Here is a 17647-nt window from a genome sequence, read left to right as displayed (position 1 = left end):
GAATTCCTTCAATCCTCAGGTCAGATGTATCGACCTGGTACGGTGATCAGCTCTGATCCAGAAACCTGCTTCAGTCTCACCTGTAATAAGACTGCACACCTCCACACCTCCAGCTGTGGTCCACTGGAGCGTTGTCAAGGCAACAACATGTAAATATGTCTTCTTTGTATTTAAAAGAAAGCAGGAAGTGTTAGTATTACATCAGCAGTGATTGAACTCATTTTGATCAGAGCAAAGAGCTTCTTCTTCTTCTCAGTGAACAGTGAGTTTGATAAAATGCTCAAACTTCACACACAGCTGCTGATTCACAGCTGGATTATTTGATGAATCACATATCAATTAAACCCCTTCTGTTGGTTTGGCTGGTGTTTCCTGTAGCGCCACCATCAGGTTTTTCTCTGAGATGTCTTGAAACATGAGAACTCCCACTGGTGGCTGCAGCTCCCAACAGCAGCTCATTAAGATGTTCATGGTTGGATTTTTTTTTTTTTTTGATGACCAAGATATGTCCTTACATATTAAACAAATATGTAAGCATGCATTTTCTTCCATTTGCGCAACATCTCTAAAATTAGAAATATCCTGTCTTAGAGTGACGTTGAAAAACTAGTTCATACATTTATTACTTCCAGGCTGGACTACTGCAATTCATTAATATCAGGAAGTCCTAAAAACTCCCTGAAAAGCCTTCAGTTAATCCAAAATGCTGCAGCAAGAGTACTGACAGGGACTAGAAAGAGAGAGCAGATTTCTCCTGTATTGGCTTCCCTTCATAGGGCCCAACTTGTTGTTCTTAGGTTCATCAGCACAAAAGTTGCACCCAGTTTTTTCAACTGCATTGCTTAACCCCACTGTTTTAAATGTTCACCCTTTTAATTGCTGTCCATACAGACAATATTGATTCGTAAATGATTAACTAACAATCTCATCAAGACAAAGTTCTTTATTTAGAGCAAAGTTCTACACGAAAGATAAGTTACTGAAAAAGTGCTTGTGCTTAACGTGCGTTGGCACTTTGGCACTCTTTAGCAATATTGTAGGCAATGTTAAACTGAATCATCATCTCGGCTCCTCTGACGAGCTGTTTGCTGCTACCTGCTGTGAGGACAGTGAGGAGAGGGGACACTTGGGCGGTGCATTTATCACAGCATATAATGTGTTTTCTGGATACACTGGTGCTTTTTCAGCGTTTCCATTCGAAACGTATTAGCACCAGTCACAAATGCAGTATGGTCGGTCATGGGCTTTCCACACTCACAACCGTACAGGCAGTGCATCATGTTGTTAACTTTATTGTATCTTAGCCAGGGAAACTGGTCACTCTCTTCCAAATGTATAAATGTCCCCCTTTTACGTTCAGTGGGCTCTGGCTCTGGCTGTGGCTCATTATCTGATGCCTTCTCAGGACCAGTGTTAGACATAACCTGAGAGGTTGATGGCTGCGAGTCAGAGCACTGGTTATACATTTCAGATGGATCAGGCCTTAACTCAACAAAAAAGTTATCAATAGTTCTTTTCATCTTTTCTTAATGCCCACAGCTACATCCACTTCTGTCAGGCCTAAGCTACTCACTCGGGCTCAATATAAACCACAAAAACAACACTTCTCATTCTCTTGTTTGAGAATGAGACGTCACTGGTTTCAATAATCGATCTGATTCCAATTCACAATGTTCAGATTTGATTCGATTCAATTTTGCCTCAGACAGTCAGAAATAATATAATTCTGATCATTTATCAGTGCTGACACTTGTGAGGCTTCATTAGAGGTGTGAACATCACAGCAGATGCCTTTGTGTCAATGTAACTGAGGATGAAACACAGAAAAACATGAAGGAGATTTTTTTTTATAGCAGATAACCTTAAAAATATTCTGCAGTAGATTGAAAACTGAAGAAAAACATGACTCAACATATAAAATTACCTGATGCTGCTGAAGTGAATGTTACAGAGGTTTTATTAAAAACACTGCTAAGCATTTTGCAATGTGGCATCATTTTAAAACTTTCTCCAGTATTAAACAGCAGAAATAAGACTTTCTTGTCATTTTTGAAAAAAACAGCTGCTGTCAGCGCTTGTACACAATAGTGTGAAATAAGCAAATGAATGGGAGAGAGAGAGAGCTGTGCTGGAAGTGTGATTTTATCTTGGTGGAAGCAAAACAGCAAAGGTAAGAGTTGATTAATGAGGATGTTATCAAACGGGAACAGCAGTTTGGATCTTCTTTTGCTGCTGGCTCGGTGAATTTTGGTTGGAGAGTAAAAAAAACCTGCAGCTCAGAATCTGTGAGCTGTTTCAGCCCCAACAGCGTGAACATGGAGATGCTGTCGGGGCTGAAACAGCTCACAGATTCTGATCCGTTGGGTCCGCTCTCTTTGTTTATGTCGTTGTGTAGAATCTGTTTACCTGCTCTCATTTGCTGTTTTACCTGTTTGGTGGTTGTTGAAATAGTTTTGTGAGTTTTTGGCAAAATTTAAAAATTGATTTAGGATTTAATGAATAAATATCACCTTAAAAGACATAATTATAGCTTAAAAAACTAACCTAAAATCCATTTTAATTAGAAAGTTATTGAAACCCAGCACTACTACTCGCCTCTGTCTATCTGCCTGCACTTTCAAACGTACACACACGTAGGGAGACAGAAATATCTGGAACATGGCCAATCAAAGAGGTCCCGCCCCTGACTATCTGTGATTGGTTTAGACCACGATATGGACATAATGTGTATCTGTTGTTGACCACACGGAGACAGAGTTGCGGAGATTTTTTTTTTTTTTTGGACTGAATGGCTGGTCGCACCGAGACCTCCACATATGCGCATATGTGACCAAATTGGTCGCACTTTAGAGCCCTGCTTGATTGACTAACAGGTTTCCTCCTGTTAAGATGGCATATATCCTTCAAACTGTGGACAAAGTTGTTGCAAAAAGCACCTGACATGATAGTTTTCATTCTAAGGTCATAGGATCTTTATGTCTAAGTGATTGTTGTTGTGATTTAAGGCTATAAAAACAAAACAAAACTGAATAATGTTGAATTTTCTGCCTTTGTTAGCTGCGTGTTGGCCTCCACCTGCACTGTTACCGGCCCCACTATCATTGACATCCACGGCCATATGAACTCCATCCAGGATCAGTGTGCATACTCTCTGTTCTCGACTCCGTCACTCCCAGACTTCCATGTTTTGGGGAACTTCAGGGACCGACGTCGTAAAGATGTGAGCTTTTTAGACAGTGTGACGCTGCGTGTGGACGGGCATTACATTCACCTGGAACAAGGTGGGAGAGTTCAGGTAAGCGACCTACAGCCACAGTTCATGTGTCAGAGTGGAGTCTGATCCAAAGTCCTCCCTCATCCTCTGCTGTGTCTCCTCTCATCTTTCTTCTCAGGGCTGTTAGAAGCAGTTCTTTCAGAGCTGCTGAACTCAGTGGTTGTTGTTGTGAAATCAGCCTGTTTGTGTGTTTGACATGTTTCACTCAGTGTTTCCTCCACTTTGTCTCTGCTGTGATGCAGCTGGACGACTCCACACTGACCCTCAGCAGCTCATCTAAGCTGGTTCATGGTGTGCAGCTCTCTAAGGACCAAACTGGAGTCACCGCCAAGCTGTCGCTCTCCAACCTCATCATCTCTGTCTTCTTTGACGGCTACACCGCACAGATCCACTTAGAAGGTACAGAAGATAAAGGTTAATTCATGTAACATAAACTGTAAACTGTACTGTTATTTAATGATCTCTCTGTTTGATTATTGATGCTGATCTGACTCATTCTCTCCTGATCCTGTGCAGGACCTGCTGGTTCATCTGTGGAGGGTCTGTGTCAGGGGCGATTCTAGGATCAGAGCTTTGGGGGTGCTGAGCACCCAGAGAGCTGCCCAGCCAGACAAGATAAACCTGTCTCTGTCAGTCCCTGCATCCTTAAATGTTGTCCCGAGTTCTCTCTGACTGTCACTTTGGTGCATTTAAACCCCTGTTCCTCCCTGTCCTCATCGTCTGTTGTCTTCGTCTCCGTTATCAGTCATCATAATTTTACCATCTCTGTGCAAGTCTGCAAATTTCTTTATTAAATCATAAGATTCTTAAATTCATCAAGTCTCTCTGTGCCTGGGTCACAAAACATGACATCACTGTTTTGTACATTTTAACACAATTTAATCCCCACATTTGTAAAAGAAAAGCAAAACACTTTTGTCTGTAACAAAACCATCAAATCTGATAAAGGTTATTTAAATGCTGCAAAAGAAGATTGGATTGGAATAGAAAAAAATCCTAACCTTAATTACTGGGGGAGAATAATGAGTGATGCTCATAGTGAGTAAAAAGTGCATTTTTTGGACAGATATTCACTTTTAATGTGTATGTATAATATAATACAGATACATAAAAAAAACCTCTCCCAAAACAGAATAAATTACAAAATATTAATAAAAACTATAAAAATGGAGGCAACTTTGCCTGTGGTAGAATGTATACAATGTATGAAAAAATCTTTATTGCAGATACTAATTTTACTAATTTAATAATAATAATTTTGTGTTGTAAGATTTATGACTTTCATGCTTTCATAGTGGTACTTAGGAGAGCTTGACATTTTTTATCAGGTGGTCCACACTGTAAAAAGTTTGAGAAACACTGATAAGTGTATGTGTGCTTTTAGAAAACATTTAAAGCTGCTGTACAGAATCTTTGAAACAAGCTTAAAACTTTTTTAGAATATAAACAGAGCATCTGCTTCTCTTTACAGCTCCTCACTCCACCAGGGCTGTTTGGCACTGATAGTGTGCAAATGTGATGTACGTACTGCGGCAGTCATACAAACAACTGGACGGTCCAAAAGTTGGCCTACCTATTACTGGCTGAGGTTTTAGTAGAGTTGTGGCTGAACCACATAAAAATATATCATTAATTTTAATCCATTATAATGTTATGTTGCAATGTTGTTAAAGAGGGTCAAAAATGTTTCAAACCAGTTTGTTTTGCAGATTCTGTATAGCAGCTTTAATATAGGGAGAACAAAACTTCCAGATTATGTGAGTAAAATTAGTTTTTTTTTCTCTTTGTCAGTTTAACAGTTTCTGTTGTGCCTGTCACTGTTCCCTGTCTGTTTTCTTACCTGGTTCTTCCTGATCTTGTACTTTCTCCTCACATTCCCCTCTTTCCTCTCTCCCTCTTTGGACTGACAATCATACACAAATAGATTGTATTCAATTAGATGAAAAATTACATTAATATGAAAAAAATTCTAATAAGATCACTAATAAAAAAGTCCACTCTCAGTGTACTTTCAACCATAAGGCAAATAACCAAACCACATGAACATCTAATAAAAGATATAAACACTGAAACACTGATCCAACATTATTCTTGATTGACGGATCATTTGATTTTACACTTTTACCTGAATGTGGCTCCTTTTTTTGAAAAAACTTCCTCATATCCATTATGAACCTGGCTGTCTCTCTGTACACACACACACACGAGGAGATATAAGGTTAATGGGCATTCAGTCAGTTAGCTAGTTAGTATCCATTTCAAACAGGACAGTGGTAACAACAGCAGGCTGCGGACAATTTAAAGTTTTAGATTTTAAATAGGCTGTATACATTTCAATGGGAGCAACAGGACGGTCAAATGTCGCTGAATTTTACTACAGAGCAGGACGGATTGTAGGGTAGCAAACATCGTCGGAAAACACGCTTTCAACACTGCAGGCAGTAGCGGTTTTAGATACGGGCGACACGGGCAGTTGCCCGGGGCGGCATCGTGGTGGGGGCGGCATCACGGGCATCGGTAAAAAAAAAAAAAAATTGCTTGTACTCATGCTGCCCCGACATCATGCGAGCCCATATTGGGAATGGCATAGGCACCGATCGATTTTCTATCGCCCATGGGAGTAAGGGCGCCCTCCGTTTGCGAGGTGCGCCTGCTGCTTGCGGCACAGGGAGGAGAGGGCGGGGCGACGGGGGATTCTCTGGCTGGCTGGAGCAGCAAAAATTACCAACTCTCAAAATAAAACAAAAATAAAAACAAACAACAAACACGAAAACACCAGACATCATGATACAGACTTATAATTTGCACCGATGTTTTTTCAAAATTCTATACACGAAAAGTGAGCGCGAGAGCCCTCGGTGCGCCTGCTTGCTGCTGAAGTCAAAGTAAACTTTATTGTCATCTCCGCTACATACAGTCCAGTATATAGAGAGACGAGACGACGAGGCTCCAGTTACAGCAGTGCAAGAAAACAAACAATAAATATTTAAGAGTAAAAAAAATAAATATACACTTTAGGACTCGGGGTAAAGGGATCAATAACAATTTAAAATGTATATTTTATATTTTGTTTATTTAAAGTCTCACACACAACCCGTTTTTAAAATTTTAAAAAAGAGAAAAGAAGAGGAGAGTAGCGACTTCCACAGTCGCTAGAGGCCGGGGATGGAGCCTGCCTATTTGCCTGACGCGCTGTCAACTTTACGCAGTAATGCCAGAGGTGGAATTGCTTGCTTGTTTATTAAAGTGCTTGAAAAGTTTACAGAGCAATGTGATCGGCTCGCGATTCAAACTCTTAAAACATCACAGGCTCTAATTCAACAAGGGGAAACTCGTTGTGCTGCGGTCAACAAAAACTATGCTACCCAGCCCTCCTCTCTGTCAAAATCAAACCAGTGAATGACAGACTGACAACGCCCTCTTAAAGTCACCGCTAGCACCCACGTGACTCCCGTTACACATCACCATAGCAACCAAACAAATAAAAACCCAGTGATCCTTAAAATTCAATACATTTAATTATGGCTCCTACAAGGAGGAACGAGCAAAAGACACAGGTAAGCAGATGTGTCATTGGATAATGGCAGGTCATGTATCCTAAAACATTAAGAATCAGAATACTTTCTTAATCCCTAAGGAAATTATGTGGGTTACAGTTCCTCCAAGAAGAAATGGTACAAATAGTAACAGTAACAGACTAAACTCCAAACAATATATACAATAATATAATATTAATTAGCCAGTGTCAATTGTTGATTTGTCCTGTTCTCATTGTATGTCGAAGTATGATGTCTGTTTAGTAGCTGTTTGCATACTATGCATACTCTCTCCCTCTTCATGTGTGTGTGTGTGGGGGGGGGGGGGCGCCAGAGGGGGTGTTCGCCAGAGGGGGTGTTCGCCCAGGGCGCCTAACAAGCTAGGACCGCCACTGACTGCAGGTTACTCGGTGTAATGTTTTTCAGCTAAAAAGAAACATGGTGTGACTCCTACCTTACTATATAAAGAGTAACTGAAAGTTAAATGCAGCTAACATGTCCTGTTTTAAGCCAGGCACTTACACCTCCGCTCTGCTGCGTCTCAGCCACCATCGCTCTGGCAGCAACGGCGCTAGAGTCAGAGTAGGGGAGAGGCGAGCTGGAACAAACCATTTTGGGATGGGGGGGGGGGGGGGGTTATCTATACTTTTGATGTTAAAATGTTACGTCTCATACAAGTACAGTACTGTATGCTTTTTATATTTTTAGTAGTGTGTCACCCGAACAGAAAATATTGTCAAAAAAAATTAAGAAATCTTTGGGGGTGCTTTGATTCATTTTGGGGGTGCTTAAGTACCCCCAAAAATGGGCTAAAATCGCCCCTGGTCTGTGTGGAAACTCCAGCAGGTCTCTGAGTGACCTGAGGCTCTCTGAGTACAGCTCCACCAGGTAAGACCTCATCACAAGCTCAGAGTCCCTCTGACTGCTGCTGCTGATGTTGCAGATAGTCTGTTTGTATGAATGAGCCTGAACTTTGTTGTTTGTCGCCCCCTAGCTGTGAGATGCAGTACAGTGAGCCTGCTGACAGCACGATCAACTGCACCAGTGTGACTGAACGGTGAGCAGACTGATCCACACAGCAGGAAACATCTGTGTTGTACCTTGATCTCTGTTGTAAATTATATGGTACATCACATGTGACTGCAGCATAGATGGAAGATAAACACAACTGATTACAGATTATTATTTTATTGTCTTCAACTTCTTCTTCTGTCTGTGGTACAGCCGTAATCTCCTGAAGGAGGCGCCCTTCTCCTCCTGTAACAGTGACATCGACCCAGAGCCCTACATAACCACCTGTACCAACACTTTGTGTAAATATCCTGCAGTGGACGGACTCAACTGTCAATTCCTGAAGGCCTACGCCAGAGCCTGCAGTCTACACAACCACACTCTGGATGGCTGGACACCAAAGACCGGCTGCTGTAAGACCTTAATAAGACCTTAATAAGACATTAATAAGTTCTCCTTTGTTAAAGACCTGAACTGTGGATTTTTAGAGCTCACATGTTTTCAGGATAATACATCAGTGTGTTCCTCTGTAGCCTCTGAGGCCTTCTGTCAGGACAGGACCTGCAGCGATCACGAGTTCTGTGGTGAGAAGACGGTCGGTGGTGACACTCGCTGCTTCTGTCGGACCATTTTTGCCTCCAAGTACCAAGCAAACAACTCTTTGGGTACGACAGCTGTGACATCATCATGACAACAGGGCTGAATAATGGAGGAAAACTTCTAACTGTGATTTTTCTGACTGATATTGTGACGTTCAGGTGATCCAACGGTCTGCATGCAGGACTCTGCTTCAGTCACTCTGGTCGGTTGTCTCCTGGAGGACAAAGGCATCGACTACTCTGCTTTACACCTCAATGACCTGACCTGCAGGGGTCAAGTGGACGAGCTCACCCACATGGTGACCTTCAGCTTCAACAGCAGCAACAGCTGTGGGACGGTGATCACGGTGGGATTCATCTCCTCTTCTTTACCTTCTACAAGCAGCCAAACATCTTCCAGCATCTGCTGAGCTTCTGCTGCTCTGCTGCAGTTTGGGATCTTTCTGTGGGATCAGCTTCACCTCTGAGCTCTGTGGCTTCTCATCATGTTGCTGATCTGTGAAGTTCATACACAGAAACATCGGAGTAGGAGTTTGATTCAGTACAAGGAGAAACTCTCTAATGTTTGTGCTGTGTTAAAATAATGTGACTTCATTCAATGTGCTGGACTCATCTGCGTGACACGAGCGGTGAAAGGCAGAGACAGAAAGGAGACTAAAGCTGCTGTTGTTGCTTTTAAGAACAAAGTGAATGAGTTTGATGTTTTTGACGTGTCTCTTTAGCAGAATGTTTCTGATGAAATCTGTGATTATAATCAATGACAAGATGTCATAAACATTGGACCAAAAATACAAGGACACTTTCTTACCTTCATACTTAGTTAGAGGTCCATCATCTTCAAAGTGTAGTCAAAGTTCTGATGTTCTCAGATTAAAATCATTGTAAAGAGACTGAAAATAAAGTTAACATGGCTGCGTGTGTGTGCAAATAAAGCAAACAGAGCATGATTTACATTCACTTTTTCTAATTGAACAAAAAATGATTCAGCGCACTTTGGGATTAATGAACTGAATAGACAAATGTTAACAGTCAGTAGCAACTTCTGATTTTGTGACTCCGCAGACCAACAACAGTCAACTCATCTACAAAAACACCATCATGACCCAGAACAGCTCCTCTGACATCATCACTCGTCACGACCAAATCTACATCGACTTCTCCTGCGTCCAAACTCAGCCGGACATCAAGACTGAGACCTTCAGGATCAGAGACAGGTGTGTGGTGGCTGCTGGTTTCCTTTGAATTACTTTAAGATGTGAAGCTTCTCATGAAGTTTGTGAGTCAGAGAAAGCTGAAGTGTGTTTGTGTTCTGCAGCTCTGTGATCCAGCACATCACATCTGGAGTTTGGGATTACACTCTGACCATGTGTGCGACCACTGATGTTGGTCACACACAAGCTTTGCAGTCAAACACTGAGGTGCAGCTGATCCAGAAGATCAGGGTGGAGCTGAAGACTGATGGGCTGGATGGAGACGTGGTCGTCGTGGTGACCGACTCCTGCTGGGCAACTGACCAGCCATCAACTAACAGCACTCCGAGATACGACCTGATCATAAACAGGTGAGACAGACTCAGAGAGTCATGTGGTTTTGATCTCTCTCATGGACTCCTGAACAAAGTGTGTTTTCCTGTCTGTGAGCAGCTGTGCCAACCCTGCTGACCAGACAGTGCAGGTGGAGGAAAACGGACTGGGAACCTCCAACTATTTCTCCTTCAGTATGTTCCAGTTCACTGGAGGCTCTGGTGACGTCTACCTGCACTGCAAACTCCACCTGTGCCCCAAACAGAACAACTGTGTCCCGGTACAGCTTTGTTACCAAACACATCACACACAGTCAAATGTATCTCTCTTCTGTTACGATCATTAAACAAATTATTTTCACTTATTCTTGTTTCTATTCTGACTCAAAGGCTCAAATGTTCTCAGCAGATTCAGTCCTGAATGAAAGGATCAGTGTTGATCTTCTAAAGTCTGGACTTTGTCTCTCTTTGTCTTTAGACTTGTCCTGCAGGTGCTCGCAGACGCAGATCTGCCAGGTCCAAATATGAAGGTGAAGCCTTCATCAGCATGGCCTGGACTCATTAGGTCAGACACAGTCTGCTGTTTTAATAGTGCTGAGAAGTGTTTGTATACAAAGTGCTGATTGTTAGTGGTGTAGCAAACATGTTTCCCACAGAGAAATGTCTCCATTCAATTTAAGAGAAAAATATTCTCTGAGTTCCTACCAATGAGATTGTGTTTCCAACTGTCTTCGTGTAATAAAGTTAATATACTGCTGAGTGAGTGAAAAGCCCTGGCTTAAGGTAAATGTCCAATACCAATGATAAACATTTAAGAGAAGGAAGTGACACCACAGAGAGGAGGAAGGGTTGTTCAGCAGTCACAGTGGGGTCTGGTTTATCTTCTCAGGTGGTTTCCATGGTGGCTCAGACTGACCGACAGGTTATTGAACTCCATGATCATCCTTGACTTCTGATTGGTCCTGATCCAGATCCTGTCTTGGGCCTGCGTCTTTGACCCAGCATTTTGAGTTATTGTGTATTTTTTTTTCTCTTATGAGATAATGTTAAGTTCTGGGGTTATTATTAGCTTATTAGCTAATTTATGTTATTATCCATGTCTCGTTGTTTATGAGTCTTTTTCATGTGTTATCTCCTTGTCTATAAAGGTTCCCCTTGTGTCTCTCTCCTCTGTGTCCTTCTCCTTCTCTCTGTCTCTTGTCTTAAGCTTGCGTGTCCCAGTTCATGTCTCTCCAGGTTTCTTGTTTTATTTTATTTTAAAGGTCTGGTTTCCATGTTCATGTCCATGCAGCCAATCTGAATCATATATTAAACTGGCATCTTAATGTGCTATATGAGCATAAAGTTTTGTAGCCCAACAGAAGATTGTGTGATTTACCCCAAATAAAGACCTTCCTAACTACCCTGAATGATTCAGCAATCTGATTATTTCAAGGCTGGAACGTGGATCTTTCAAACTAAGATCTGAGTGTGGGAGAAACCTGAGAGGGACATAGGAGAGGGGCTACATTAGAGTACCTTCAATGGTATCCATAAATGATGCCTACTTACAGACTCTCTGTCTCCCACTATCTATTTCCCTGTTTGTCTGCAACAGAGGCGTCCCCACAACTTAATGACTTGAAGTGCCATAGGAGGTGAACACGAGGCTTAATCAGGGTGCCGTCATTGGCTGACATCAGATCAAGAATCTGTGCATATAGCCTGAAAAGTGAAAGTGCAAGTGTCCCAGAAAGTCTTCTCTATTGCGTCTGTTGGTAGTGCCATGATGTCTGGAAAAATGGGACTGATGTTAACATTGATTTTTAATATTTTGGAGGCGTCTGGAGAAATATGAGTCTGTGTTTGTGTGTGCCGCACAGTGATGCAGGATGCGAGAACGCTTTCCTCAACACATCTGTAGAAGATGTGCACTTCCCACCTCTCTCTCTCTCTCTCTGATGCTCTCACTCACTTACTGCATCACAGGAATTTCCAGGGAGTTTTTCTTAACTGTGATGGCAGAAAGATGACCAAGGATTTAACATGAATGCTTTTTAAGATGAATTATCCAAACAGAACTGGGATGCGGTTTGTGAGGAGTAGGATATTAATAAGGTAAAGCAATGCAGTTGTGGTCAAACAGAAACAGAAAAAAAAAGATTCCTTGCAGATGTAGCAGGATGATTTAAGCCTGCTCTCAATTTCCATGAAGAAAAGCATTCTGTGTGTGTCCGAGTTCAAGATAGTTACAAAGCTTTCTTTGTTATGAATGAGCGATACATATTTTTATTAAATATTTGAACATAGCACAACGCAAAGTCACTGACTAGGTTTGCAAGCAAACCGTGTGTAGATGACAGAGAGAGAGCGATAGAGAGGATCAAAGTGCAGACAAAATGGAGGTTTAAACTGAAAGTTAGTCCTTTGTTTTGGTGGCTGTACAAAACACAAAGTAATGAAAGAAGAGATGAACTGGAAACCATAACAAAAGCCTAAACTGGGAAAAGCTAACCAAAAGCCCATAAGAAACATAGAAAACAATGAAAAAACCTGAAAACTGACCATTTCTGACCACTGGTATACGGCAACTTTATCCTTTTAACAGCTACCCAAAGTTAAGGGACCTAGCTTGGATTATGGGATATTTAGATAGAGCGCTGTCACCGTTCTCCAGCTTCAAAATGTATTACCCTTTCACGACCTGAAGCTCAGTACTGCGCCACTACAACAGCCATATCTATCTGTTCTCTGATAGGATTGTTAAATTTGTGATTGACATGGCATTGATCAATTAGCTGAAAGGAAGAAAAATTGGATCAAAATTTGTACTTGGAAGCTGAAACTCACGCAGCAGGTAAACATCTCGGTCTAAAGGTGGATTGTCCCTCTGGGGGCAAAGGTACCTGGTCCTGGGGTATTGAGTACGTTTGGGGAGTGTGTGTGTAGTGTCTATTTCTGTTTGTCTCCACGTTGGACGAGTGCTGAGTATTTGTATATGTGTGCATGAGGCTGGGAATGCATCTTTGTGTCTGTGTGTGCCTGTTTGTCTGTGTTTATATGTCAGGTTGGGTCAGAGACTCCACCTCTCTGGGAACATCTCCCCTCACCTCACTCCCTGCAGGTGGCTGATGCCCCCAACCGTCAGTGAGTTGGTGGTTCTTGGTGTCCGGGGCTGGGCGCTCAGGTATGTACCGGCACACTCTAGGTGGCCGTTTGGCGGGGCCTGGCGCCCGTGGCTGACTTGGGCCCATTCCGGGAGGTGGGGGGCACCTCAGACCTCGGGCCTTTGGGTCCTGGTCTGCTCTGATGCAGCTGGCTGCCAGCGGAGCCCATGGGCACATCATTGCAGTCCCCTGTGACTTCTGCACCATGGCTGCTGGGTTACCCTACTCCTGGGGCTGTCCTCAGGTCTTTCCGGGAGGAAAGGTTACCCCTCCAATGGTCCTCTTTGGGCTCTGATGCACTGGGGGCCTCTGGATGTCTGGGGAACTGGAACCTGGAACCTGGACTATGGGCTATGGCTCCCTATACCCTCTATCAGATCGTTACATGGAGAAACCTTTTGAATAGAAGTGCGCTCACACACAAGAGTTAGTTATACAACGGTGTACACACGGGTGCTCACAGATATAACTATATCTTTCTTGGCTGCTACCTCAAAGCACATTGTGCGCTGTCGGTCTTGCATGCTGCAAAACAACCTTCAATATTTAGTATTTACTGTTACTTACACTTATCTAGGTTGATGCTGTGGTCCCCATAGTGTTTTGCTCTTTGATGCTTGTTTTCATTTTCATTTTTTTCTTTCAACAGGTGATCCAGCGTTTTTATAGTATTACTTCTCTTACTGTCCCTTGTCCCCTCTGTTTTTCTCTTCCTCCCCCCCTTTCTTTATTTCTTTCTCTTTTTCCTATCTCCAGTCCCGTCTGTCTTGTCTGTAATTACTATACGGCAAAGCTGTATTGGCCTTCAGAATAATTCTGATCACTAAAGTACCAAACGGGCCAGACAAAAAAAGAAGGAAAAAAAAAACAAACATCCAGGAACCTTGAGCACAGTTTTACACGTAGTTTTTTGCTTTGTATCTGTAACCAGACCTAAACAAAAACTATTTATAACTTGTATAAATATTTTTTTTGCAAACACACAAATTCTCATCTATAGATGCACAAAGATAAAAGTTTTCAGATATTTTGGTTTACAAGGTTACAAAACTCAGTTCACAACTACACATTCTGATTTACAAATACAAAATATTTATGACCACAATTTGAGCCCATAGTGGAACGGTCTTCCGGGTGGTGATTCCTCCGTGTTGTATGTGTGTGTACGTGTGTGTGTGTATGTTTGCAATGAATTTAGTGCTTTAGGCTCCATAATAATGTTCTGTGTTCATATAATCTTACAATACAAGACATACTCAACTGTACAACCTATCTTTTGCATGCAACATTCTGACTGTATTCTGTGACCTTGGCAGAAAGATAACTATGCCTGTTATCCTTCTTTGTCAAATGCCATGCATACTGCTGCCATACTCTGTACTGCTGGTTGCTCCTTTTTTCAATGGCAAATTAAAACCTCACAAAGAGAACGTTTTGTGTGTAATTCAATTTATTTAGATAACACTGCATGTAAGAGAAATTAAATGGGTATTTTTGCATTGTATTGTACAGCAGGAGGTTTTCTGTAGGTCACTGCTAAAACATGACTATATTGTTGATATAGTAATGAAGAAAAAGTCAACGTCATTAGGGCAAAAGCACTGAATCACAGACAATTTTTTTAATTCTTGTATCAAAGACACTGCCAGTAAACATTTCCATGCCTGTGATTGGTCAGATGCTGCCAGCACAGCCTCTTTTATGTGACCACGCTCATTCAGTAAGCTGCAGGAATGTCTTAACCTAAGACCCGAACTCTTTCACAGCATGCATTTTTAATTTCTCTTTGATATTTGGGCTGATTGGGACCTGATGAATGTAAAAACAAAGAATTACTAGATTTTTTTTTACCTAATCTTTGTTTCTAAGAAAATTGAGAGCCACATATGAGGATATTCGTTTAAAATTTCGATAGAACAGTAGCAGTATAATGTCCTCGTAAGTGGATATCAGGCCCTTGCAGAGCAAAATTGAGTATTTTGGTCTAAATAACCCAAAATGTGATGTCCACATATGTGGACGGCAGATCCTAGGAGGTTAAAGACATAAAGACCTGGATGGCCTCTAATTTTCTGCTTCTAATCTCAGATAAACTGAAATTATTGCCCCGAAAATCTTAGAAATATGGTATGTAATCAGATTTTCAATCTGGATTGCATTACCTTGGCCTCCAGTCACACAGTGAGGAACCTTGGTGTCATTTTTGACCAGGATATGTCCTTCAATGCACATATTAAACAAATATGTAGGACTGTTTTCTTCCAATATAATTAGAATCCTCCTGAAAAAATACTTGGTTTATTTATTACTTATAAGATCAACTAGTGTAAATCACTATTATTTGGCTATCCTGGCATGTACTTCATTCCTTACATGCTCACTAGCAACTTCTTGTCTTTAAATATATTATCTCCCCCTGCTGGTACTGAAATTTCTGTATGCAGAACTGAAACATGTCTATGACACACTTTGCTATGATATTGGGTTCCTAGGATAATTAACAATAGAAAGGGAGACAGTCTGGATTTGGGAGACAGGCATCCACTGTTAAGATTAAGCTTAAAACTTTCCTTTTTGATAACGTGTGTAGTTAGGATTCCTCCCTTAGTTACACTGCACTAGGCGCAGGGTGCTGGGGGATTCCCATAATGCACTGAGCATTTCTTCATCACTCAGCCCCTTTCATTCACTATGTGTTTTCACATCACTTTTGCGAGTCCTTGCTGATAGGGGCTTCATCTAATTGTTGGGGTTTTCTCTTTAATATTGTCAGGTCCTTAAGGTACAGTATTCAATATAATTATGAAGGTACATGGGGTTTACGCTGATTGTGTGCTGCTGTTTGTTATTATATCTATATGCACAAGTATGTAGATGTGTTTATGACATAGATACAACAACTCGAGTTGCTTTTTCTGCTTTTTAGAAAATGTTAGTTTTTCCTTTTTTTTATCTAATGTTATGTTTACGCCAGGCTTTCACTGCTTTATACAAACCCCCACAGTGACGTATACTGATTCCAACACAATATTTTTGTCAAGGTAACAAGATACCATACATATAACACAAATATGATAATGTGCAAATACACTGTGTACTCAAATGCATCATATGATATTCAAATAATGGATAAACTGACTATAGAAAGCTTTTCACGCTTTTCTCCTTCCTCCTCCTTCCTCCTGATCCAACTGTTCAGCATCACTGCAGACACCACACCAAACCATCGGTTAGTCTCTTGATCCACTCTCCGCTCACTAATGAACAAGACCCTGAGATACTCTCAAACCCACTCTACTCCAGAGTTCCCTTTTAAATCTGTAATATGAATATCCTTGTAGTTTTCCTCTGTTCAGATTATTCTAAAAGAGGCATCTCAGAGCTGATTTACATTTTAAGGGATCAAGTGATGGATGCCAACCAAGTGAAGGATGCGTGGCCGCAGAGTAAAATCCAAAAATTCAAATAGTTATCTTTAAGCTAGCAGCTGTTACACACAAAAGCTGGTAGCATAAGAAATACAGTAATCCAGACAAGTCACAGGCAAAAGGCAAAGAAGAAATAGAAGAAGACCATTTATGAAGATAACAAAAATGACTGAAAAAAGAACAAACACAAAAAAGCGTGGAGTGACGTAAAAACTAAGGTTGAAACCTAAGTTACAAATGAAAATCCAACAATTTTCTAACTAAATATCTCATGTTTAATACCAGTAATAACCAAAGCCTTTCATCTGTTAATGATAACCATTTTTTCCTATATGTTTTTCATTTGCATTACGATGTAAATACTTAGTGGAAACATGATTTCTGAAGTTATACAGGATTCTTGTTGTTCTATCAAAATAAATAAACAATGAAAATTCATATTCAATTCAACATACGCTGAATGCGATGTTGCCTTCTACAAACTCTGTGTCTGTGAATTTCCTAAAGTTGCTCGTAATACTATCCTCGAATGCTAACATTAACATGTAATGTGTGTTTTTGTTATGGGAACAAACTCCAATCGAAATAGAGTTTGATGGGTTTTGACTTATTTCATGGTGATGTTTCATTGTGGTTCTTTCTACCATAGTTTTACTGGAGAAACCTTCAGGTGTTGATGATTGCAGAATTCAAAGTGACTCTGTTTCAGATGAATAGATTTAAGAGATTTCTTGCATATATTTTCCAAACACAAGATAAAAGTTTAGCTTCATTTTCCATTTAGACTGTATTTATTACCAACAAATGGATTACTGGAATAATAATCCACTGTTTTTGTTGGTGGGTGGTTAACCCATTTCTCTGGTAACACCTAAATAAACTTTAGTCTCCGTGGAGCCTTTGTGAGTACAATAAACTCTGCCTGGATGTGTTGGTTGTAGGGCCAAGGACAGCCCAGCTGTTTCTTGATAGTGCAGAGATATTTGTTTCTTATCTGGAAAGTTGACGTAGGACAGAGTTTATGAAGTCCTGTGAAATATCTGAGAATATGAGAGTAAGCCTGTCGCAGTCTGTCTGATCACATGTTCTGTTTTTTTCTGTATTTTTTCTAAAATCAACATTTTTTTTGTA

The 17647-nt window shown here is 41.0% G+C and overlaps 1 protein-coding gene across 1 annotated transcript in view; it reads left to right on the top strand.

Annotated features, from left to right (window-relative positions):
* Positions 1–11235, top strand: part of LOC146523145 (alpha-tectorin-like) — a 44793-nt gene extending 33558 nt beyond the window's left edge. Inside the window, exons 7-20 of the mRNA XM_085145596.1 lie at positions 20–149; positions 3058–3295; positions 3517–3673; positions 3791–3813; positions 7634–7698; positions 7805–7867; positions 8035–8234; positions 8355–8486; positions 8580–8767; positions 9483–9634; positions 9736–9981; positions 10064–10223; positions 10421–10507; positions 10832–11235. Coding sequence (XP_085001722.1) covers positions 20–149; positions 3058–3295; positions 3517–3673; positions 3791–3813; positions 7634–7698; positions 7805–7867; positions 8035–8234; positions 8355–8486; positions 8580–8767; positions 9483–9634; positions 9736–9981; positions 10064–10223; positions 10421–10507 — 1841 coding nt within the window. The 3' untranslated portion in view covers positions 10832–11235. The remainder of the gene's footprint in view (positions 1–19; positions 150–3057; positions 3296–3516; positions 3674–3790; positions 3814–7633; positions 7699–7804; positions 7868–8034; positions 8235–8354; positions 8487–8579; positions 8768–9482; positions 9635–9735; positions 9982–10063; positions 10224–10420; positions 10508–10831) is intronic.
* Positions 11236–17647: the final 6412 nt, after the last annotated feature.

Source organism: Neolamprologus multifasciatus, chromosome 3 (assembly GCF_963576455.1).
Source record: "Neolamprologus multifasciatus chromosome 3, fNeoMul1.2, whole genome shotgun sequence".
Taxonomy (NCBI): Eukaryota; Metazoa; Chordata; class Actinopteri; order Cichliformes; family Cichlidae; genus Neolamprologus; species Neolamprologus multifasciatus.
Note: the sequence above shows the minus strand (reverse complement) of the source record. Positions and strands in the feature narration are given on the sequence as shown.